Raw genomic sequence first — 24,624 nt, 5'->3', positions numbered from 1 at the left:
AACCTGACCCCGATGGATGAGGTGAGGGAGGATTTTATTGGTCCTGTTAGTCACAATGGATGTAAAGATTTTGAAGTCAATGTATAAGAGGGATATAGGTCTATAATTTGTGGTGAGATGATCTTTCTTAGGATTAGGGATTACGGTTACATGCGCCACGTAGAGCTCAGGGGGCAGCTGTGAGCCATTTAGTAGTGAATTACAGAGGTTTTTATATGTGGTGTCAGCACATCGCTGCATTTTTTATAATATATTGCTGTAAGACCATCCGGCCCCGGGGCCTTTCCTCTTTTAGTTTTTTGATTGTTGAAACTATTTCCTCCTCAGAGATGTGTAAATGGAGTTGTTGTGCCGCGGACTCAGTCAGGTTAGGTAGATGTAGTGTGTGAAGGAATGACTCCAGTAGTGAGGGGGGTGATTGTGGGGGGAATACAAACTCTGGGGGTATTCATTATAAGTGCTATACATGACATCGGGGTGGGCTGAGGTCTGACCCTTAGGGTCTTTTATAGAGGAGATTATATGCAGTGACTCTCTCATTCTGAGCTTACGAGCGGCATCTTATTAGGCTTATTGGCATGGTGATAAAACGCGGCTTTACTCCAAGTTAGCGCCTCTCCGTTCTGGTGGTGAGAATGGCGTCTAATTGTCATTTCATATCTTGTATTTGTGTAGATAAGTATAGGGGTGAAGAGCGCTGATTGGCCAATTCTAACTTCTGCAGTTTCTCCTCCAGTCTGGGATGTAATTCAGACCTTTCTTCTTCCTGTTGGCCGATAACTTAATCACAGAACCGGGAATAGATTTTCTGTGCGCGAGTCACATTGCTCCAAGTGAGGCCTCCTCCGCTGTGTGAGTTTAGGGGAAATTTGTTATATCTTCTCTTATAGCGGTTACATTAGAGATTTGGGCATTTTAGCTCCTGGTGTGGAGTCGATAGCACAATCATATGCCGCCATATAGTAGACGGCCGGTAACTGGTGAGAATTCCCTCCTGTGTGGGGTCTATTTCCCTCCAGAGAAATCACACGTTACATTCCACACATAACACTGTGTAGAGAAGGCAGCGCGGGGTAATTGTGCCAGTAGTGAGGGGCGAATAATGGCGGGAATGTCACTGACTGAGGAGAAGGCTCCATGGAGGTCTGCACTCCGGAGATCATGTGACCCCTGACTCCTCCCCTCCTGTGACCTCATCACAGGTCCTGTGCACAGAGCAGCCATATATGTGGAGTGCGGCTCTGCAGGTTAGTGATGGGCAGTCCGGCTCTTCTGGCTCCTTTCCCCACTTTTCTCCCTCCTGTCCCTTCACTACAAAGCCTGAGCCTCATTATACAGCTGTACAGGGGTCTAGTGAAGGCTTTTTTGCCCTTTCCTCAGACTGTAGCTCCTGGGCACAGGCCCTCACTCCTGTCCCTTCACTATAAAGCCTGGGCCTCATTATACAGCTGTACAGGGGTCTAGTGAAGGCTTTTTAGCTCTTTCCTCAGTCTGTAGCTCCTGGGAACAGGCCCTCACTCCTGTCCCTTCACTATAAAGCCTGGGCCTCATTATACAGCTGTACAGGGGTCTAGTGAAGGCTTTTTAGCCCTTTCCTCAGACTGTAGCTCCTGGGAACAGGCCCTCACTCCTGTCCCTTCACTATAAAGCCTGGGCCTCATTATACAGCTGTACAGGGGTCTAGTGAAGGCTTTTTAGCCCTTTCCTCAGACTGTAGCTCCTGGGAACAGGCCCTCACTCCTGTCCCTTCACTATAAAGCCTGGGCCTCATTATACAGCTGTACAGGGGTCTAGTGAAGGCTTTTTAGCTCTTTCCTCAGTCTGTAGCTCCTGGGAACAGGCCCTCACTCCTGTCCCTTCACTATAAAGCCTGGGCCTCATTATACAGCTGTACAGGGGTCTAGTGAAGGCTTTTTAGCCCTTTCCTCAGACTGTAGCTCCTGGGCAGAAGACCCTCACTCCTGTCCCTTCACTATAAAGCCTGGGTCTCATTATACAGCTGTACAGGGGTCTAGTGAAGGCTTTTTAGCTCTTTCCTCAGTCTGTAGCTCCTGGGCACAGGCCCTCACTCCTGTCCCTTCACTATAAAGCCTGGGCCTCATTATACAGCTGTACAGGGGTCTAGTGAAGGCTTTTTAGCCCTTTCCTCAGACTGTAGCTCCTGGGCACAGGCCCTCACTCCTGTCACTTCACTATAAAGCCTGGGCCTCATTATACAGCTGTACAGGGGTCTAGTGAAGGCTTTTTAGCCCTTTCCTCAGTCTGTAGCTCCTTGGCACAGGCCCTCACTCCTGTCACTTCACTATAAAGCCTGAGCCTCATTATACAGCTGTACAGGGGTCTAGTGAAGGCTTTTTAGCCCTTTCCTCAGACTGTAGCTCCTGGGAACAGGCCTTCACTCCTGTCCCTTCACTATAAAGCCTGGGCCTCATTATACAGCTGTACAGGGGTCTAGTGAAGGCTTTTTAGCCCTTTCCTCAGACTGTAGCTCCTGGGAACAGTCCCTCACTCCTGTCCCTTCACTATAAAGCCTGGGCCTCATTATACAGCTGTACAGGGGTCTAGTGAAGGCTTTTTAGCCCTTTCCTCAGACTGTAGCTCCTGGGCACAGGCCCTCACTCCTGTCCCTTCACTATAAAGCCTGGGCCTCATTATACAGCTGTACAGGGGTCTAGTGAAGGCTTTTTAGCCCTTTCCTCAGACTGTAGCTCCTGGTCACCATGTGATCTCACCATAACCCTAACAAGCTAATTAAGGTGTGAAATCTTGGTCAAAATTATCTCAGTACACAAATCTCCATTTTGACCCGGGGCGCCCACACTTTTACATGCCGCTGTCAATGCTTCATCCCGCTGGTGCTCAATATTTAATAGGGTCTTACTATTAAACTTAATGAAAAGTTCGGTGAATTTCTTTGAGCTGTTATTACTAGAGATGAGCGAATATCGTCGGAGAAGTTGTTATTGGCTAATATCACTTACCGAATAGCTGCATCGGGACCCCGGATCCCTGGAGCGCTCCCGATAATCAGCTGCATGTGTCGCCCTCCATGCAGGTGCTGTGACTATCACACAGAGCGACACACGCAGCTGATTATCGGGAGCGCTCCAGCACACTGAGTCCTGCACACACTGAGGCCCCTGATCATGTGACCCCTGACTCCTCCCCTCCTGTGACCTCATCACAGGTCCTGTGTGCACAGAGCAGTCATATATGTGGCGGACACTCCTGGACCTTCTGCTTTCTGGGCCGGTTCCTCCTGTGAGTCCTATTAACCCTTTCACTCTCTGTATTCTCCTTTCTGACAGGACAATATCTGAATTCGGATAGTGTGACGGGAATTTCAGCAATGTGGAAGGAAAAAATGACAATTTTACTTTTTTTCCTCACAAAAATGTGACTTTAGCCCCAAAATCGGCAGCGTAACAAATCCTTATTTCCCCCACTGTAGTTTGTAGACTCCATATACAGATCCCTTAAGTGTGAAAAGAGCTGAATTCCTCACTTAGGGTATGTGCACATGGTGCGGATTCTGCTGCGTTCTACAGTACCTTTATTTCCTATGGAAATTAAAAAATGCTGTGCACATGCTGCGGATTTTTCCGCGCGGTTTTGCTGCGGTTTACAATCCGCAGCATGTCAATTGTTTGGTGCAGAAACGCTGCAGTTTTACACCTCATCCATTATGAGGTGTAAAACCGAAGGACTTTTGTCCTGCGGATTTACCTGCGCTTTTCTCTACAAAATCTGCACACCCAAAAAACTACGTGTGCACATAGCCTTAAGTTATTGCATTTTGGAAATTGCCCCCACTGGGAATTTATCTCCAGGTAAAGGCACAATTGTGTCTCCATGGGGGTTGTGCTCACAGCCCAACATCGTGTGGCCTCCAAAGAAATGCCACCCCGCACCATTACTGACCACTGCCAAACCGGTCATGCTGAAGGATGTTGCAGGCAGCAGATCGCTCTCCACGGCGTCTCCAGACTCTGTCACGTCTGTCACATGTGCTCAGTGTGAACCTGCTTTTATCTGTGAAGAGCACAGGGCGCCATTGGTGAATTTCCCAATCTTGGTGTTCTGTGCCAAATGCCAAGCGTCCTGTACGGTGTTGGGCTGCGAGCACAACCCGCATCTGTGGACGTCGGGCTCTCAGACCATCCTCATGGAGTCAGTTTCTAACTGTTTGTGCAGACACATGCACATTTGTGGCCTGCTGAAGATCATTTTACAGGGCTCTGGCAGTGCTCCTCCTGTTCCTCCTTGCACAAAGGTGGAGGTAGCGGTCCTGCTGCTGGGTTGATGCCTTCATACGGCTCCCTCCACATCTCCTGGTGTACTGGCCTGTCTCCTGGTAGCGCCTCCAGCCTCTGGACACTACGCTGACAGACACAGTAAACCTTCTTGCCACAGCTCGCATTGATGTGCCATCCTGGATGAGCTGCACTACCTGAGCCACTTGTGTGGGTTGTAGAGTCCGTCTCATGTTACCATGAGTATGAAATCACAACCAACATTCAAAAGTGACCAAAACATCAGCCAGAAAGCATTGGTACTGAGATGTGGTCTGTGGTCCCCACCTGCAGAACCACTCCTTTATTGAGGGTGTCTTGATAATTGCCCATAATTTCCATCTGTCGTCTATTCCATTTGCACAACAGCATTTGAAATTGATTGTCAATCAGTGTTGCTTCGTAAGTGGACAGTTTGATTTCACAGAAGTTTGATCTGCTTGGAGTTATATTCTGTTTTTTAAGCGTTTCCTTTATTTTTTTGAACAGTGTACATAGGTAGAGATAGATTGTTCTTTTTTCTTTGCGTTGGAGGGGCCAATTCCAGCTATTGCTGTGGGATCTGTGATTTCTATCTACTCCACCGTGTACAGGATAATAGAGTATAATAAAGTAGTTATGGACGTGACGTAACTAACATTGTGCAGTGACTCTGCTTTCCATATAGTGATGGATATTTATTGTTGCTGAAACTGTAATTTTTTTCCACTTTAAACCTTTTTTAAACCCCTCTGATCAGTGCGATCATACAACATACAAGCATCTGATGGCTCCGGTGATGCCCTGTACTACTGTAGTGCCGTGTATCATCACTGCCTGTCAGTGTAATACTAACGGCCCCATACACATGAGATCAGAGTTGGCTGAACGGTCATTTGGCAGACGGCGATCTCTCCCGACTCCCCCATACACACAAATATTCCAGCTTTCCTGTGGTCTGTATGAGAGAGTCGCCTCCAGACTCCTCTAACGGATTATCCTCTGAAATTCAGGATGTCAGATCCTTCTCTGCCCTGACATCATCTGTCGGGAGGCCCCCAAATACATTATATGGTCGGCCAAACCCCCCCCGAAATCAGTGCTTTAATGGAACTTTAATGTGTATGGGGCGTTATAAGGTAACTTATTGGATGCTGCCTCTGGCCCGGCCTAATAGACCTTCATATATTGCAGCCCAGACACCATTATTAGGCATGTAAGTATCGCAGTAACTAAGCCGCCCCATACTATCGAGTACTTGGGGGCGGGGGGCATTCAGCCAAACTCTGTCACACCTTCTTAGATATCATGTTTGCTTTTCACAGCAGCAAGTGGTTAAACTGTCAGGGATTTTGTTGCAGCCTCATCTGTGCCGTCCCTGCTGTGTATATCTATGTTCTGGGGATCAAAAAGATTCATTTCTTTTTAATAAATGTTCAACATGTTAAAAATTATAAAATGTGTCTTCTGCTTTTTTCTTATTTTTTTCTTCTTACAAGAATTGTTGGAGCCAATTTTCTTTAGAAACATTTTAATATCGGCTTTTTCTGGAGTTTTTCTTGTAATATAGGAAAGCCTAAGGCCAGAAATAATCCCCATAAATCACTGTACATGGAGACTTTGGGATCAGATCATTTCTGTCCGTTGTGTTTGTGGAAACAAAAAATCTTTCTAAAAGCCTCAAACTTCTGTGTGTGACTCAGAGCTGAGATCTAACGTGATAGAAGATTACAGTGCGGGGAAGACGGGAAACCTTCATATAGACGGCCGGTGGGGATGGAGGCAGTGACCGACTCTGGCCACATCTGTCTCTAGAGCCGCAGTAGATGATGAAGATGTCGTCCTCATCATGAAGGAGTTATTTCTCATGTCGCGTGTAATGAATATCTCCTGCAGTATTGTTAATGCCGATTCCAGTGTCGGTAATGAGACGAGAATTAGCGTTATGGAAGATGAGTCTATGAAGAACGTGTTCAGCTGCCGACTCCGAGGAGGAAACTGCTTGTTGTCTGTGGCCTAAATATATAGGTTTTATTAGTAGATGTCAGGGAAGAAAACTAAACCCTGTAAGATAATAAATCTCCTCATATGTTTCCCTTATTATCTCCAGTAATTGTATTATTACACAGGATTCTTATGATGTTACATCGGATCATCTTCTTCTCATTCAGGTCTCTACAGTATCGGATCCTCTCAGTGAAGATCTTCCACAGAAGAGAATTTTCCTGATTTACCCATCAAGGATGGATATAGACAGAGACAAGATGGCGGAGAGGATGTTACACCTCGCCCTAGAGATCCTCTTCCGTCTCACTGGAGAGGTGAGAGATTCTGATGATGTCACATTACATCATTCTTATCTATGGGAATAACGGACAGAACTGGAGAGGTGAGGACTCTGGAAATGTCTGTAGTTAGATTTATTAATGTGTCTCTCCATAACCAGGATTACACAGTGGTGAAGAAGACCTCTAGTGATCGCTGTCAGGACCCTGTGTCTGAGGGATGGGGAAGACCCCTGAGCCCAATCACGGGGCCTCCACCTCACCCCCTGATCCATGAGGACATCAATGACCAGAAGATCCTAGAACTCATCTACAAGATGATTGAGCTGCTAACTGGAGAGGTGACACTGCTGGGACTGCTGGGACATTATTACTATTTATTTATAAAGCACCATTGGTTCCATGGTGCTGTACATGAGAAGGGGTTACATAGAGTTACAGATATCATTGACAGTAAACAAACTAACAATGACAGACTGATACAGAGGGTAGAAAGGACCCTGCCCTTTCGGGCTTACATGCTACAGGATGGTGGGGAAGGAGACAGTAGGTTGGGGGGGTTGCAGCAGTTCCGGTGTTGGTTGAGGTGATATCTCCGGTAGTGGTGAGGAGGTAATGGAGTCATTGCAGGCTGTAGGCTTTTTTGAAGAGGTGGGTTTTCAGGTTCCGTCTGAAGGATCCGAGTGTGGTTGATAGCCGGACGTGTTGGGGCAAAGAATTCCAGAGAATAGGGGCACTTCGGGAGAAGTCTTGGAGGCGGTTGGGTGAGGAGCGAATAAGTGTGGAGGAGAGAAGGAGGTCTTGGGAGGACCAGAAATTACATGAGGGAAGGTATGGGGAGATTAGTTCAGAGACACATGGGGGAGACAGGTTATAGATGGCCTTGTAGGTCAGTATTAGTAATTTAAATTGGATACACTGAGGGAATGGGAGCCAGTGAAGAGATTTGCAGAGGGGAGAAGCGGAGGAGTAGCAAGGAGAGAGATGAATTAATCAGGCGGCAGAGTTGAGGATGGACTGGAGAGGTGCAAGGATGTTAGCAGGGAGGCCACAGAAAAGGATGTTGCAATAGTCGAGGTGGGAGAAGATGAGGGCATGTACAAGCATTTTAGTAGAATGAGGGTTGAGGAAGGGACGGATTCTGGAAATATTGTTGAGCTGGAGGCGGCAGGAGGTGGAGAGAGCTTGAATGTGCGGTTTAAAGGACACGGCAGAGTCAAGGGTTACTCCCAGGCAGCGGACCTTCGGTAGGGGGGAAAGCATGATGTCAATTGTTATAGAAAGGTCGGGTAAGGAAGATCTGTGAGATGGGGGAAAGATGATGAGTTCAGATTTGTCTACATTGAGTTTGAGTAAGCGAGAGGTGAAGAAGGAGGATATGGCTGATAGACACTCTGGGATACTGGAGAGCAGAGAAGTGACGTCTGGGCCAGAGAGGTAGATCTGAGTATCATCGGCATAAAGGTGGTACTGGAATCCGTGGGACTTTATGAGTTGCCCCTGGCCAAGTGTATAGATTGAGAAGAGTAGGGGTCCTAGAACAGAGCCTTGGGGGACTCCAACAGAGAGAGGGTGGGATGAGGAGGTAGTGTGGGAGTGGGAGACGCTGAATGTGCGGTTGGAAAGGTATGAGGAAATCCAGGATAGGGCGAGATCTTTGATGCCGAAGGAGGAGAGAGGATGTTTAATAGGAGGCAGAGGTCAATTGTGTTAGGAGGAGTATAGAGTGTTGTCCCGTAGATTTGGCTGTAAGCAGGTCATTGGTAATTTTGGTCAGGGCTGTCTCAGTGGAATGATGGGGGCGGAAACCAGATTGTAGATTGTCAAAGAGCAAGTTAGATGAGAGGTGGAAGGAAAGTTCAGCGTGGGTGTGCTGCTCCAGGAGTTTAGAAGCGAATGGGAGCAGCGATATTGGGCGATAGCTGGACGTGGCTGTTAGGTCGAGGGTTGGCTTTTTAAGGATAGGCGTGATTGTGGCATGTTTGAAAGCAGAAGGGAAGGTACCAGAAGTAAATGATAGGTTGAAGAGGTGGTTTAGGGATGGAATAAGAGTGGTGGCGAGGTTGTGGAGGAGGTGGGATGGCATAGGATCAAGTGCACAAGTGGTGAGGTGTAATTTGGAGAGATGAGCAAGCTCCCCTTCAGTGATGTTACATAGGGAGGTTATGGGGTTTGGGCTTTGGTCTGGTGTGTAAAGGGGTTGTGGTGGTTGAGCAATAAAGACATGCCGTGTTTGGGCCATCTTGTTTTTGAAGTGTGCGCAAAGTCCTCGGCAGAGATGAGAGAGGTTGGAGGGGGAAGTGGTGGGTGGAGGAGAGAGTTAAAAGTACTGAACAACTGTTTGGGGTTGTGGGATAAGGAAGATACAAGGGATGTAAAGTAGGCCTGTTTAGCAGAGGTGAGGGCAGATTTGAATGCAAGTGTTGCTTGTTTGAGTGCAGTGAAGTCGTCTTGCGAATGCGTTTTCTTCCAGCGCCGTTCTGCAATTCTGAATGCTTACCGAAGCTTTTTAGTGGTGTTATTGTGCCAGGGTTGTCTATTGATTCGTCAAATCACCCATGATCATGGTGGGAATGTCAGCAGAGAGAAAGTGAAGGAACCAGGTGGAGAATTGGTCAATGAAGGCAGTGGTCGGACCTGGAGGTCGGTATAGGACGGCCACTTGGAGGTTGGAGGGAGAGTAGATGCGGACAGAGTGGACTTCAAAAGAGGGGAGGATAAGGGAGGGTAGAGGTTGGATTGGGTTGAAGGTGCAATTGGAAGAAAGGAGAAGGCCCACTCCTCCGCCATGTCTGTTGCCAGGGCGAGGAGTGTAGGTGAAGTGGAGGCCGCCGTAACCTAGCACAGCAGGGGAGGCAGTGTCGGAGGGTGTCAGCCATGTTTCGATGAGGCCAAGGAAGGAAAAATTACGAGAGGTAAAGAGGTCATGAATCACATGGAGTTTATTGCAGACGGAGCTGGCACGCCAGAGTGAGCCAAAGAGTGGGAGCAGGGTGGTGGGTGTCAAGGGCATGGATTTGAGGTGGGAAAGATTTCTGGTGTTTGTGTTGGTTTGGGAATGATAGAAGGGGGCAACAATGGGAGGTATGGGCTGTGTGGGTCCAGGGTTGAGAGATATGTCGCCAGCAGTGAGGAGAAGCAGAGAGAGGGAGAGCGTGTGGGAGAAGGAGGGTGGGTGGCTTGTTTTGTATTTTATTAGGAGAGCTCTGAGGTGGAGGAGCAGGTCAGCAGTGGAGGTCAGGTGGGGAGGCAAAAGGGAAGGAGAGATTATTATTTGGTTAGCGGGCACTGGGGTTTGCGGATAGCGAAGGCGAGGGAGGAGTAGTGGAGCCAAAACTGTTAGAGCGTATGTCAGCATGGTGAGAGTAATTTAGAAGGCAAAAGAAATTTAGTACATGTAAATGCAGCGGTTAGTCGTACCTTCTGGTCACTTCAGGCTCATTTCAGATGTTATCCTTAGAAGACATCCTTGCAATGACGGACCGTGGTCAGACAGATCTCTTAGTCTGAATTTATACTAACTTAACAGCACATGAAAGGGCCCAGGTGTGATCAGAAAGGGAGGAGCAGCAGGGAGACTGGATGCAGACACAGGATGATTAATTAAAGTCACAAGAGGAAATGCAAAGGGAGATAGTATTGCAGCCATAATATATACCAGTGATAGCAGACAGATACAGGGGTGATTGGGGTTCAGGAAAGCTGGGTGATGATGGTATTGCAGCCGGGATACATACCATTGATAGCAGACAGATACAGGGGTGATTGGGGGTCAGGAAAGATGGGTGATGATGGTATTGCAGCCAGAACACATACCTGTGGATGAAGCAGATCGATTGTCAGAGTGATAGTAATAGTGAAGCATAGCAATAATAATAATGAAGCATCTATAGCAGGGAGTCATTTTCAGGCATATTTCAGATGATATCCTTAGAATGACATCCTTGGAATGACAGACCGACATCATACAGTAACACTATGAAGGGATCAGGGGATGACGGTATCATTGTATGTGTCAGGTTCCTATAAGGTGTCAGGATGTCGCTGTCTATTTCTCCATGGAGGAGTGGGAGTATTTAGAAGGACACAGAGATCTGTACAAGAACGTCATAATGGAGGTTCCCCAGCCCCTCACATCACCAGGTAATAGACAGGACTAAATACACACGGCCTATAATTATCTGTATGTAGAGAATGAATTCAGTCCCTGTGTGTGTTTCCTCCAGATCTATCCAGTAAGAGGACAACACCAGAGAGATGTCCCCGTCCTCTTCTTCCACAGGACTGTAAACAAGAAGATCCCAGTGCTCCTCAGGATCATCAGGTAGATGGAGAGAAGGTGTCAGGAGATCTCCCCTATGATGTGTAGATGGCTGTGAAGGTCTTGTGCTCAGTCTTGTTTTATCCACCAGTATTATATGTTTTATACTTGTGTAATGAGAGCGGTGGAGATGGCAGTATTAGAGCTGACACCAGTGACCGGAGATAAACTTTTTACCTCCAATCACAGCTGGGTGGTCATGCTGTGTTCTGACAGTGTGGGAACCACGGCTCTGTGACCGGCGGGGATGATTTTACCGCCAATCAGAAGCACTACACCAGTGTTTACCACACTGCCATACAGCTTGGGAAACTCCGGCTTTTGTGCTGTGCATGTTCGGCTATATTCTGCTATTAAATCAGCAAAAGTGTTGTGCCTGCCATCTGATGTATATACTTCTCATCAAGTTCTTATTAAGTGAAGGAAAGTCTATTTTTTAACTTTGGTCTCCCTCATTCATCTCCATACCATCTGGTCTGGGCCTACAACAACAGCATGCCATCTGCGGAGTCGAGAGATATGACTCTGCTATAATGTGTGTGTATATATAATTATCCTATACTAGATGGTGAAACACAAACAGAAAGCACAGAATGACAAATGTGCAGAAATACCTTGCAGTAAGACATATAACAGTAGTCAGCAAGTGCTGATAAAAAGATGACAACAAATACAGGGTATTTAGTCAATACTTTTTTTGCAAAAAAATGTATCCCAAGCTGCTCCACCTCGTCAAGGTAACCCTTATTGAAGCAGTCCCTATCTAATGTATTTAAAACCTGAACATATGAACAGAGTCTAAATGACACTAGATGGTGGCCCGATTCTAACGCATCGGGTATTCTAGAATATGTATGTAGTTTATTTATGAAGATTTAAGAATAATGCAATGAATGTTCGGGCGGTGTAGAAAATTGCTTTGGAAAGGCTTCTGGAATCGACTTTGGGATTGCCCCTTGCAGACCTGGGGAGCTGGACCCTCATCTGACCTTGTTTTCCCTGGGCACACCGCTGGTAAAGGTTCCCTCTCTGCCTGCTGCACGCGCCATCTTCCTCCTTTGTGGTGACATCACCGCTACCCGGTGTTCGGGCGGTGTGGAGATTTCCTTCTGAACAGCATCTGCGTCCTGCCTTAGGCTTGCCCCTTGCTGACCGGGGTTTTTTCGCCCTCCTCTGCTCAAGTTAAGGCAGGGCACATCGTTGGTGAAGTTCCTGTGGAGGACTGCTGCGGGCGCCATTTTCCTCCACCTTCAGTGTTGTCCCCGGGCGCGACCAATCAGCGACGCGGGATTTCCGTTACAGAATTAGACGATTATATACAGTGGGGAAAAAAAGTATTTAGTCAGTCAGCAATAGTGCAAGTTCCACCACCTAAAAAGATGAGAGGCGTCTGTAATTTACATCATAGGTAGACCTCAACTATGGGAGACAAACTGAGAAAAAAAAATCCAGAAAATCACATTGTCTGTTTATTTTCATTTTATTTGCATATTATGGTGGAAAATAAGTATTTGGTCAGAAACAAGCAATCAAGATTTCTGGCTCTCACAGACCTGTAACTTCTTCTTTAAGAGTCTCCTCTTTCCTCCACTCATTACCTGTAGTAGTGGCACCTGTTTAAACTTGTTATCAGTATAAAAAGACACCTGTGCATACCCTCAAAGAGTCTGACTCCAAACTCCACTATGGTGAAGACCAAAGAGCTGTCAAAGGACACCAGAAACAAAATTGTAGCCCTGCACCAGGCTGGGAAGACTGAATCTGCAATAGCCAACCAGCTTGGAGTGAAGAAATCAACTGTGGGAGCAATAACTAGAAAATGGAAGACATACAAGACCACTGATAATCTCCCTCGATCTGGTGCTCCACGCAAAATCCCACCCCGTGGGGTCAGAATGATCACAAGAACGGTGAGCAAAAATCCCAGAACCACGCGGGGGGACCTAGTGAATGAACTGCAGAGAGCTGGGACCAATGTAACAAGGCCTACCATAAGTAACACACTACGCCACCATGGACTCAGATCCTGCAGTGCCAGATGTGTCCCACTGCTTAAGCCTGTACATGTCTGGGTCCGTCTGAAGTTTGCTAGAGAGCATTTGGATGATCCAGAGGAGTTTTGGGAGAATGTCCTATGGTCTGATGAAACCAAACTGGAACTGTTTGGTAGAAACACAACTTGTCGTGTTTGGAGGAAAAAGAATACTGAGTTGCATCCATCAAGCACCATACCTACTGTAAAGCATGGTGGTGGAAACATCATGCTTTGGGGCTGTTTCTCTGCAAAGGGGCCAGGACGACTGATCTGGGTACATGAAAGAATGAATGGGGCCATGTATCGTGAGATTTTGAGTGCAAACCTCCTTCCATCAGCAAGGGCATTGAAGATGAAACATGGCTGGGTCTTTCAACATGACAATGATCCAAAGCACACCGCCAGGGCAACGAAGGAGTGGCTTCGTAAGAAGCATTTCAAGGTCCTGGAGTGGCCTAGCCAGTCTCCAGATCTCAACCCTATAGAAAACCTTTGGAGGGAGTTGAAAGTCCGTGTTGCCAAGCGAAAAGCCAAAAACCTCACTGCTCTAGAGGAGATCTGCATGGAGGAATGGGCCAACATACCAACAACAGTGTGTGGCAACCTTGTGAAGACTTACAGAAAACGTTTGACCTCTGTCATTGCCAACAAAGGATATATCACAAAGTATTGAGATGAAATTTTGTTTCTGACCAAATACTTATTTTCCACCATAATATGCAAATAAAATGAAAAAAAAAACAGACAATGTGATTTTCTGGATTTTTTTTTCTCAGTTTGTCTCCCATAGTTGAGGTCTACCTATGATGTAAATTACAGACGCCTCTCATCTTTTTAAGTGGTGGAACTTGCACTATTGCTGACTGACTAAATACTTTTTTTCCCCACTGTATATGTACACTAGATGGTGGCCCAATTATAACGCATCGGGTATTCTTGAATATGGCCAAATTCGTATGCGTTTTGCCGCAGAAAACATTTTTCACTCGTTATTCACGCGCGGAATTCAAGCGCATACCAAACGATTTGAAGCATCGCTTGGAATGTGATTGACAGGTTGGTCACACTTGTGAAGCATAGTGTTTTTGACAATTGTGATCAACTTTTTACTATTGATTGAAACCACAATTTTTTGCAAGTATTTAAATAGGCACTTCAACACATGAATCCACACTTGCGGGCAAAAAAGAATATTACTCCTTCTTATCCAAAATGAAGCGAACCACAATTATATTACAAACATGTAACTTTATTAAACAAAATAAAGACATTTAAAATTGGCTACATATTCATTGTTTCCTGATAACCTACCCCAAAAGGGGAAAAAAACAGCAGACAATTATCTCTGTTTTGTTTAATAAAGTTACATGTTTTTAATATAATTGTGGTTCGCTTCATTTTGGATAAGGAGTAATATTCTTTTTTGTCCGCAAGTGTGGATTTTTACTATTGATGATGCCTATGCAGCATCAATAGTAAAAGATAGCATGTAAAAAAGACTAAAAAAATTAAAAAAAGGTTATTCTCACCTTCAGACGGTCCCCGGACTCTTTCTTTCCTCTCCACGCTCCCGGCATCTTCCGTTCCCAGTTATGCTTAGCGCGAATTACCGGAGATGACGTCACTCTCGAGAGCGCGATGCTTGCGAGATTGCGACGTCATCAGCGGTCTTTCACGCAAATCATTACTGGGAACGGAAGATGCCGGCTGCGTGGTTAGAGGCGGGAGAGCTCCGGGGGCCGTCGGAGGGTGAGTATATCACTATTTTTTATTTTAATTCTATTTTTACAGGTTTATGGTACCCAAGGTCCGGAGGAGTCTCCCGACTCCTAGCGCCGCTGATCTCCCGACGGTAGCGGTGGCGTGTGTCCTTCAAATTCCGGACTGCGCCTGCGCACTGCGCCTGTCGCTGATTGGTCGCGGCCTGCCGGCCACGACCAATCAGCGACGCGGGATTTCCGTTACAGACAGACAGAGTTAGACGATTATATAAATAGATATATATATGTTATATATAGCTGACCCGTGGAAGCGCTGTTAGGCCGTCGTTAGAGTTTACTCACTCCTTTCTTCCGCCTCCCGGCCATGAAGTTTTAAACTTTTGCTACAAATAAACTACGGACTTTCAATATGGATCAGTGAGTGCTGCAGTCCTTACTTTCTTTGATGGTGAAATTATATATATAGATATATTCTGTATATATGTGTGTGTATGTATATATATCTGTTTGGCAGAGTCATATCTCCCGACTCTGCAAATTGCATGCTGTCATTGTATTATTACACAGGATTCTTATGATGTTACATCGGATCTTCTTCTTTTCATTCAGGTCTCTACAATATCGGATCCTCTCAGTGAAGATCTTCTACAGAAGAGAATTTTCCTGATTTACCCATCAAGGATGGATATGGACAGAGACAAGATGGCGGAGAGGATGTTACACCTCACCCTAGAGATCCTCTTCCGTCTCACTGGAGAGGTGAGAGATTCTGATGACGTCACATTACATCATTCTTATCTATGGGAATAACAGATGGACAGAACTGGAGAGGTGAGGACTCTGGAAATGTCTGGAGTGAGATTTATTAATGTGTCTCTCCATAACCAGGATTACACAGTGGTGAAGAAGACCTCTAGTGATCGCTGTCAGGACCCTGTGTCTGAGGGATGGGGAAGACCCCTGAGCCCAATCACGGGGCCTCCACCTCACCCCCTGATCCATGAGGACATCAATGACCAGAAGATCCTAGAACTCATCTACAAGATGATTGAGCTGCTGACTGGAGAGGTGACACTGCTGGGAATGCTGGGACATTATACAGTAACACTATGAAGGGATCGGGGGATGACGGTATCATTGTATGTGTCAGGTTCCTATAAGGTGTCAGGATGTCGCTGTCTATTTCTCCATGGAGGAGTGGGAGTATTTAGAAGGACACAGAGATCTGTACAAGAACGTCATAATGGAGGTTCCCCAGCCCCTCACATCTCCAGGTAATAGACAGGACTAAATACACACGGCCTATAATTATCTGTATGTAGAGAATGAATTCAGTCCCTGTATGTGTTTCCTCCAGATCTATCCAGTAAGAGGACAACACCAGAGAGATATCCCCGTCCTCTTCTTCCACAGGACTGTAAACAAGAAGATCCCAGTGCTCCTCAGGATCATCAGGTAGATGGAGAGAAGGTGTCAGGAGCTCTCCCCTATGATGTGTAGACGGCTGTGAAGGTCTTGTGCTCAGTCTTGTTTTATCCACCAGTATTATCTGTTTTATACTTGTGTAATGAGAGCGGTGGAGATGGTAGGATTAGAGCTGATCATAGATGGGACTTCTCCATCTGTCGGTGACTTTTACAATATTTGTTTCAGGGTGAAGATCTGACCCATATTAATACTACAGAGACATATGTGAGGGGTATTGAGTGGTGTAAAGAGGAGATTCCCACATATGACCACCCAGGTGAGTAGTAACCACTGAATGCAGAGAAGTCACAGATTCCTCTCAGTCACCGGCTGTGGCTGCTTTATCGGTGGTGTAGTCCGGCCGTATTACCATAATCACCATTTTGCCTCTAGACCACAACATTCTCCTCCACCCAAAACTGTTCAAATGACTTTGGGCAGTGAAAGCCCTTTTCTATAGAACTTACGACCTGGAGGATCCACCTACCTCCTGGGATTAGTGTGAGGGTGATCCCTTAAAGCGAGATCTATATGATTGCTTGCACCTGACCCAATATAGGCCAAGTGAGCGCTTAGAGTCACACTGAGCACAGAGTTAGATGTCTACTCCTTTCTCAGCAAAGGCTTGCACACAACTGAAGTTTATTCTCAAGACAAAGAGACAGGAAATGGGTGTCACACAATCTCCTGAGTAGCCAGTGTCAGTCTATGATAGGTCCATTTCAGCTTCACTTCCATATATGGTATCCAGTATCTCAGCTTCTGCATTCCAAGGATTCCTTCCAAGGTGTTGTCTGAAGACACAGACGCCATCTTGGTACACCATATCTGAACTGACTTATATAAGGTTTAACCCCTTCATGTCCCAGCCTATTTTGACCTTAATGACCTGGCCATTTTTAGCCGTTCTGGCCAGTGTCCCTTTATGAGGTTATAACTCAGGAACGCTTCAACGGATCCTAGCGATTCTGAGATTGTTTTTTCATCACATATTGGGCTTCATGTTAGTGGTAAATTTAGGTCAATAGTTTTTGCGTTTATTTGTGAAAAAATTGGAAATTTCACAATTTTCAAATTTTGAATTTTTATTCTATTAAACCAGAGAGTTATGTGACACAAAACAGTTTAATAAATAAACATTTCCCACATGTCTACTTTACATCAGCACAATTTTGGGAAAAAAAAAATTTTTTGTTAGGAAGTTATAAGGGTTAAAAGTTGACCAGCGGTTTCTCATTTTTACAAAAAAATTTACAAAACCATTTTTTTAGCGACCACCTCACATTTGAAGTCATTTTGAGGGTTCAATATGACAGAAAACACCCAAAAGTTACACCATTCCAAAAACTGCACCCCTCAAGGTGCTCAAAACTACATTTAAGAAGATTATTAACCCTTCAGTTGCTTCACAGGACCTAAAGCAATGTGGAAGGAAAAAAATAGACATTTTAATTTTTCCAACAAAAATGTTATTTTAACCTCAATTTATTCATTTTTACATGGGTAACAGGATAAAATGGATCCTAAAATTTGTTGGGCAATTTCTCCTGAGTACACCGATACCTCATATGTGGTCATAAACCACTGTTTGGGCGCACGGAAGGGAAGGAGCGCCATTTGACTTTTTGAAGGGAAAATTAGCTCCAATCGTTAGCGGACACCATGTTGCGTATGGAAAGTATGTAGTGTATGTCAGATTGGTGTGTGTAGTGTAGTATACGTCATGTTGGTGTGTGGTATTTACTACACCACACACATCAACCTGACGTACACTACACCACACCACACACCAGCCTAACATACACTACGTCAGGTTGGTGTGTGGTGTAGTGTATGTCAGGTTGGTGTGTGGTGTGGTGTAGTGTACGTCAGATTGGTGTATGGTGTGTTGTAGTGTATGTCAGGTTGGTGTGTGGTGTGCTGTAGTGTACGTCAGGTTGGTGTGTGTGTGTGGTGCAGTATACACCACACACACACACACACACACACACACAACAACCTGACGTACACTACAACACACACACGAACCTGACGTATACTATACCACACCATACACCAATCTGACGTACACTACGCCACAGACACTATCCTGACATACACTACACCACACACACCAACCTGACGTAGTGTATGTTAGGTTGGTGTGTGGTGTGGTGTAGTGTACGTCAGGTTGGTGTGTGTGGTGTTTTGTATGTCAGGTCTGTGTGTGGTGTAGTGTATGTCAGGTTGGGGTGTGTGGTGTTGTGTATGTCAGCCTGGTGTGGGTGAGTTCTGTAGGGGAGTGTCAGGATGTGTTTAGTACACGGACATGTGATGAATTCTGAAGCATTCATTCATACACAGTCCAGGTTTGTCAGGACATGTTTCCCCCTTTTATAGCATGTTGTCCTGGTACCATATGGGAAACTTGAGTTCCAGAGGGGTTGGGGCATGCTCTGTCCTCCTCTCCAAAAATCAGGGCCTTTATCACCGCCTCCTGGAACTGAAGGAAAGTGTTGTTGGTCTGGCCTGCACATCGTGATAGCACGCATGCGTTATACTGTGCCATTTGTATGATGTGCACAGCCAGTTTTCACAGTCAGTTTTTTATACCACACTTTCGCCTTCCGCATAGCACTATAGGGTTGGAGGACTTGATCACAAAGATCAACTCCCCCATGTGTTTGTTGTACCCCAGGGCACAGTCCGGTTTGTGGGCCTGTGGACCTGGTCTGGGGTACCTCGAACGTTGGTGGCCGTGGTGCCAGTGTGGGGAAGGTGACCTGATGGACGGACTAGGCTGGAGGTAGAAGGGATGGTAGTAATGACAGAAGGGAGACAGCTGGGAAAGATACAAAAGGGAGTGCAATACCTATTTTTGACCACAAGATGGCAGGGGGAGTGTAGTTCAGGACTTGACATCAGCTTAGGGCTTAGGAAACCGCTTAGTCATGGGGGGCGGGGAGATAGGAACCCAGGAGGGAAATTCCCAGTGAGAGAGGGGATAAATAGGACAGGACAGGGTTCCAGGCTAGACTAGTCCCGGGAGGAGCTCAGGAGGAGAAGACTCAGGACAGAAGACTGACAACGGTGGAGAGCTCGGCCAGGGGACTAACAGGAAGAGACAGTCAGGGGGGTGGCCCTGACACAACGGACCGCAGGACAGACGAGGCCCCGGGGCACCAATTGGACGACGACCTCAGGCAGGTGAAGCGCTGGTGGTAGATTGGTCTAGGACAGCCCCAGCAAAAGATCAGCGAGGAACGTCACTACGACTGAAGGAAAGGTGAAGGTACCCGGGCCTGGATATGGAGAGCTGCTGGGTCGCCCTCCCAGGGCCGTGGGGTACTCGGTAGCAGGCCGGTGTCAGGGGGATGTGCTGCGGTGGCGGCGACCCGGTCCGTGGCCCTGGGCGCCCAAATAAAATGGTGGTAGTGGTTAATGAAATAGTTTGTGACGCCACCTGTGGTGTTTGGCAAGTGTGATGTTAAGCCAACGCTGCGTGCAGATCCGCTGGGACTGATGGCATGGTGCAGCAAAGATGGTGTAGCTCCCCACAGGTGGAGCTGTAGTCCCAGGGCAGTGTAGATGCGATGTTAGAGGAGAGGCACGAGCAGTGTGGATGTCGGTACTCAGATGTAGCGGTACTGATGCAAGAATGAATGGAGGACACCAGGGCTTGCAGTTTCAAAGCTTTACTCACAGTTCGTAGTGCACACAGGTGCCTTCCTCAGTACTGTGTCCTCCGGGGTAGAGGCCCAGCCAACCTCCAGGCAAGATAGGACTCTCCCTGCCAACACTCCGCCAACATGTGCCTCTCTGAACGACTCCTCCAATGCGCTTGTAATGGTGAAGCACTCCAGTACTTAGTTACCCTGGAATGCCTCCTACAGATGTTCCTAGAACCTCACTTGTATGACAGACAGCTGTAGCCTGCTCGGGGACCTCCTGGATCCCGGCTCTCTAGCAGTTTGCTGTTGTGTCCCAAGTCTTAGATGGGAGTAGTGCATTTACAGCCAACTACTCCACCGGTGTCTGCTGCAGAACCATAAGTGTCCACACAGCCTCGGGGACCGGGCCCCAGCCTTGCGCTGAGAACTTATAGGCAGGGTTCCTCTTCCAACCCACAACTCCTCTCTGTTCTCTTCTCCTTCGTTCCGTACTTGTCTTTCTCTTACTTATGGAAGTGCAGGTTACAGTTCTATGTCTCTCTCTCTTTCTCTCTCCTTCTTTCCCGTGCCAGCTGGCTCAGATCACTGAGGCAGCTGCAGCACTCCTTCTCCTCAGACCAGTCCTCAGACTCTCCTGACTGACTGTCTTCCTTGTCTCCCCTCCTGAAACTCTCTGAACTCTAAATCCTATCTTTCCCCTTCTTTTATATCTAACTCCACCCACCTCCAAGCACATCTCGTGTTTCGAAGCAAGGAACCACCAGAGGTGCTCTGCTACTCTCTAAGCACTGAGCCGCAATGTGGCCCTGCTGAACTATCCTGTGTGTGGGGTGCAGGTGGTGGAGTTTGGCAAGGAGTTCCCACCTTACCTGGATGGTGGGGCACCGCACCTCAGGAGAAGGGGCAGTACCTCTGTGGCGACTGAGCCTCAGGGGCGCCACACTGTAAAGGTGCTGTGGTGTATGGCTACGGTCGTCAGGAGGATGGCCAATAAACTCGGACCTGTTACAATTGAAATCTGCCTCCGTCTCGTCTTTGCATTGTCTGGCCGCGGTAAGCAGTGGACCACCCCCCAATCTGGGCCCCTACTACACCGGGACCATGGAATGTCAAGAGAAAGATGTCTCTTTTGTCTTTGAGCTTGACCACAACCATGTTGCCGCTACATTGAGCTTGGCTCTCACCCTTTGGGAGAGGCTGCTCAATTAGTGGCAAAGGGAGACCCCTCTGTTTTCTGCGCATGATACCGCAAGTGACAGTAGCTCTAGCAGAAAGGGAGCGAAAGAGTGGGATGCTTATATAAAAGTTATCAACGTACAGGTGGTAACCTTTATCAAGCAGAGGGTGGACGAAATCCCACACTATTTTCCCACTCACCCCCAGAGCAGGTGGACATTCTGGGGGCTGGTGTCCTTCCCATGGTAAACTCTAAAGCTGAGCGTGTACCGTGAGGTACTCTCACACAGCTTATAGAGTATTATCCCGTACCTCGCCCTTTTGCTGGGCAGATACTGACAGAACTGAAGTCTCCCTTTGAAGTGGATGAGGGATTCATCCACACAAATTTCCCTTTGAGGAATGTACACTTCAGAAAACTTGTTGCTGAAGTGTTCGATGACTGGCCGAATTTTGAACAGTCTATCAAAATTGGGGTCATTGCGGGGAAGGCTGTCAGTGTTGTCCCTAAAATGGAGAAACTTATGAATCGCCTCAAAACGTCTGCGACTCATAACCATGCCAAATACTGGAGTTTGATATAAAATTACAGTACTCCAGTATTGACGAATTTCTGGTTTCTTCACAATCCCCATGTAAAGGACTAGTCCCCAATATTTCATAATTTCTGCAGAGTCAATGGGACTCCAAGTAGAGCATTTAGGGTTTTCAGCCAAAAATTGCTGGGCGTACAAGTTTGTTTGCTCCACCATAAGACTGACAATGGACTCCGAGAAATAGACTTTGAAAATGTCTATTTCCCTGAAGTTGGCAGTCTCAAACTGGATTCCTGATTGGGGAACGAAATCAGGAATCCGTGGAGCAAAATTCTCAGGGACAGGGGTCCAGGAGGGGGCACTAGTGCTAGGTTGGGCGTGACTAGCGCTAGGTTAGGGGTTACTCACATTTGGCTGTGGGTCTTCTCCCCCGGCCTCCGTCTCTTCCTCCCTGGGCTCCAGACGATTTCTCATCCTGCGACATCTTGTGGTGGTAAGTCTGTGTCGCTGGAGGAGGAAGAGTGGGAGGAATAGAGAAAAGTGGGGTCCTCCCCCTCACTATCCGCTTCGGAGGCAGTGAAGGCATATGCCTCCTCAGCTGAGTACACCCTTTGAGACTGGGATGACTGTGACGAGTGGGACATTGTGTGTGTGGTGTGTATGTGTAAAAAAAGATAAACTTTTAGTGTACTTGTGTATGTGCGAGTGCTTGAAACTTTCTACTACAGGAGGGGGCTGTCAGGCGCGGGGGGGCAGGAGGGGGCTGTCAGGCGCGGTGGGTCAGGAGGTAGTAGCAGCAGGGTGGTGATCACCGGGGGCGATGACCGGGGCAGGGGGGCGATCACAGGGCCAGGGGGGGTGGAATCAGGCAGCAGAAGAGAGATCTGCGGCGGCAGCAGCAGGGCGTGATCACTGGGGCAGGGGGGCAATCACAGGGCCGGGGGGTAGAATCAGGCAGCAGAGGGGAGCGGAGGACAGCACAGAGGAGAGATCAGCGGCGGCAGCAGCAGGGGCTGATTACTGGGGCAGGGGGTGATTACAGGGCTGAGGGGTGATCACAGGGGCAGGGGGACGAATTCTGTTGCAGGGGGGTGAACACAGGGCCGGATGGAGTGGAATTGGGCAGCAGAGGGGAGTGGAGGACAGCACAGAGGGGAGATCGTGGCGGCAGCAGCAGGGGGGTAATTACTGGGCAGGGGGGTGCGATCACCTGGGCGGGGGGGCGATCACCTCGGCAGGGGGGGGTGATCACAGGGGCGGGGGTGTAACCAGGCAACAGAGGGGAGCGGAGCACAGTACCAGAGGGAAGATCGGCGGCAGTGGCAGCAGGCACGGTGACCGGCGACAGCAGCAGCATGCAGAGACCTGTCAGGTGTCAGGGCAGCAGGCAGCACCTTGCTCTTCACCTTCCACGGACAGGATGAGGCTGAAGAGCGAGGGCAGCCATACCTGACACCCGCCCCACATCTGATTGGAGGGATAGCGTCACGTGGATCTTGGGGGTGACACAGAGGTCACCTAGCTCTAGCCAATGGCTGATGCTATTGCAGCATCAGCCATTGTTGGATTGTAATATTTCACCAAGTTTCATTGGTGAAATATTACAATCGCTCTGATTGGCTGTTTCACTTTCAACAGCCAATCAGAGCGATCGTAACCACGAGGGGGGACAAAGCCACCCCCCTAGGGTTAACTACAGGTCCACCAATACCTGTGGGTTGGGTGTCATTTCGGTGACCTCGGTTACCTGACCCGCAGGAACTCGATTTATACCATGACGCCTACGTAGGCGTCATGGGTCAGGAAGGGGTTAATAATTGATTTCATTAGCCATTCTCTCCTTCACATTAGGAGACGCTGACCGTTACCTGCCCAGATCTGTAACTATAAAGCCAAATGACAGCGTACGTAGAATGTGCTGACAAGATAGAAAATCCCTTGAAGAACAATCTTATGCTGGGCCTGTAAGAGAAAGCGGAGGGTAATGATGCTGTTGGCTTCCTAGATCCCTGAGATCCTATTGGATGAATCTTCTCTCCCTTCTGTGCTGCTGAATGTCTCATGGTCCCTACAAGACCAGGTCCAGTCTTTCTGGCCAAACTTCCCTTTTATGAGCGACAACAGTAAATGTGCAGTGAGGCCAAGTGTGGATTTCTGCACAATAACAGCAGAGTTTCCCTTTATCCTGACTTTTCCATTTGTATTAAAACCAACTAACTTCAAGGAGGATTGTGATAATCTCCAGGACAAACATTCCACCTGTGCCCTGATAGATCTCTAAGCTGTGCGTGGCTGAGGGCTGTAATATACATTTATTCCCGCCTGCAGGAGATGTGTTGGCTCCAGCCCTGGTGTCATGGATTCACTCCACGTCATACATTACATTGTTTCTGATCCTAAGGAATTCAGATTACTGCACAATCTCTCCTGAAATGGGGAGCAATATTATTATCTCTAATCTTCTGCTCAGGATTCATAGTAGCTCCAATGGTCCACCATAAATGAGGGCTACTCTGGTTTACTGTTTAACCCCTTAACGTCCAAGGATGGACACAGTCCGTCATGGCAGGATGTCAGTTCCGGCACCATGGCAGACTGTGTCCGTCCTGCGTTTAAACTGTCACTGCGTGTAAAAAAAAAATAAATTAAAAAAATAATAAAAATAATTAAAAAAAAATCCCCTAATACACATTTTTATGTAAAAAATAAACAAAAAAGTACACACGTTTGGTATCGCCACGTCCGTAAAAATCCCATGTATAAAAGTGTCAAAAAACCCACAAAAAACTTGCAAATTATACTTTTTCCAAGCGATTTCATCACATTGCTTGGAAAAATTGGAATAAAACGCGATCAAAAAAGCGAATGGTAATAAAAATATCACTGAATGCGCCATCTTGTCCCGCAAAAAATGAGCTGCCATACAGCTCTGCCAGCGGAAAAATATAAAAGTTACAGCTGTCAGAATAAAATGATGCAAAAATAATTATTTTTTCTATGAAAGTTTTTATTGTGTAAAAAAACGCCAAAACATAAAAAATGATATAAGTGAGGTATCGCTGTAATCGTAGCATAAAGCTGCCATACTAATTTTACCACACACGGAACTGAGAAAAAAAAACAATTCCTGAATTGCTAGTTTTTGTTGATTGTGCCCCCACA

General features: G+C 47.1%; 1 protein-coding gene across 1 annotated transcript in view; it reads left to right on the top strand.

The window, feature by feature from the left end:
• Positions 1 to 13,854: 13,854 nt before the first annotated feature.
• Positions 13,855 to 24,624, top strand: part of LOC141101554 (uncharacterized) — a 56,614-nt gene continuing 45,844 nt past the window's right edge. The window contains exons 1-6 of the mRNA XM_073590675.1: positions 13,855 to 13,866; positions 15,243 to 15,392; positions 15,522 to 15,701; positions 15,784 to 15,907; positions 15,991 to 16,088; positions 16,287 to 16,377. Of these exons, the coding sequence (XP_073446776.1) occupies positions 13,855 to 13,866; positions 15,243 to 15,392; positions 15,522 to 15,701; positions 15,784 to 15,907; positions 15,991 to 16,088; positions 16,287 to 16,377 (655 nt within the window). The remainder of the gene's footprint in view (positions 13,867 to 15,242; positions 15,393 to 15,521; positions 15,702 to 15,783; positions 15,908 to 15,990; positions 16,089 to 16,286; positions 16,378 to 24,624) is intronic.

This window comes from Dendrobates tinctorius, unplaced genomic scaffold (genome assembly GCF_039654945.1).
Source record: "Dendrobates tinctorius isolate UK_male_01 unplaced genomic scaffold, ASM3965494v1 ptg000119l, whole genome shotgun sequence".
Taxonomy (NCBI): domain Eukaryota; kingdom Metazoa; phylum Chordata; class Amphibia; order Anura; family Dendrobatidae; genus Dendrobates; species Dendrobates tinctorius.
This window is presented reverse-complemented; position numbering and strand designations above follow the sequence as displayed.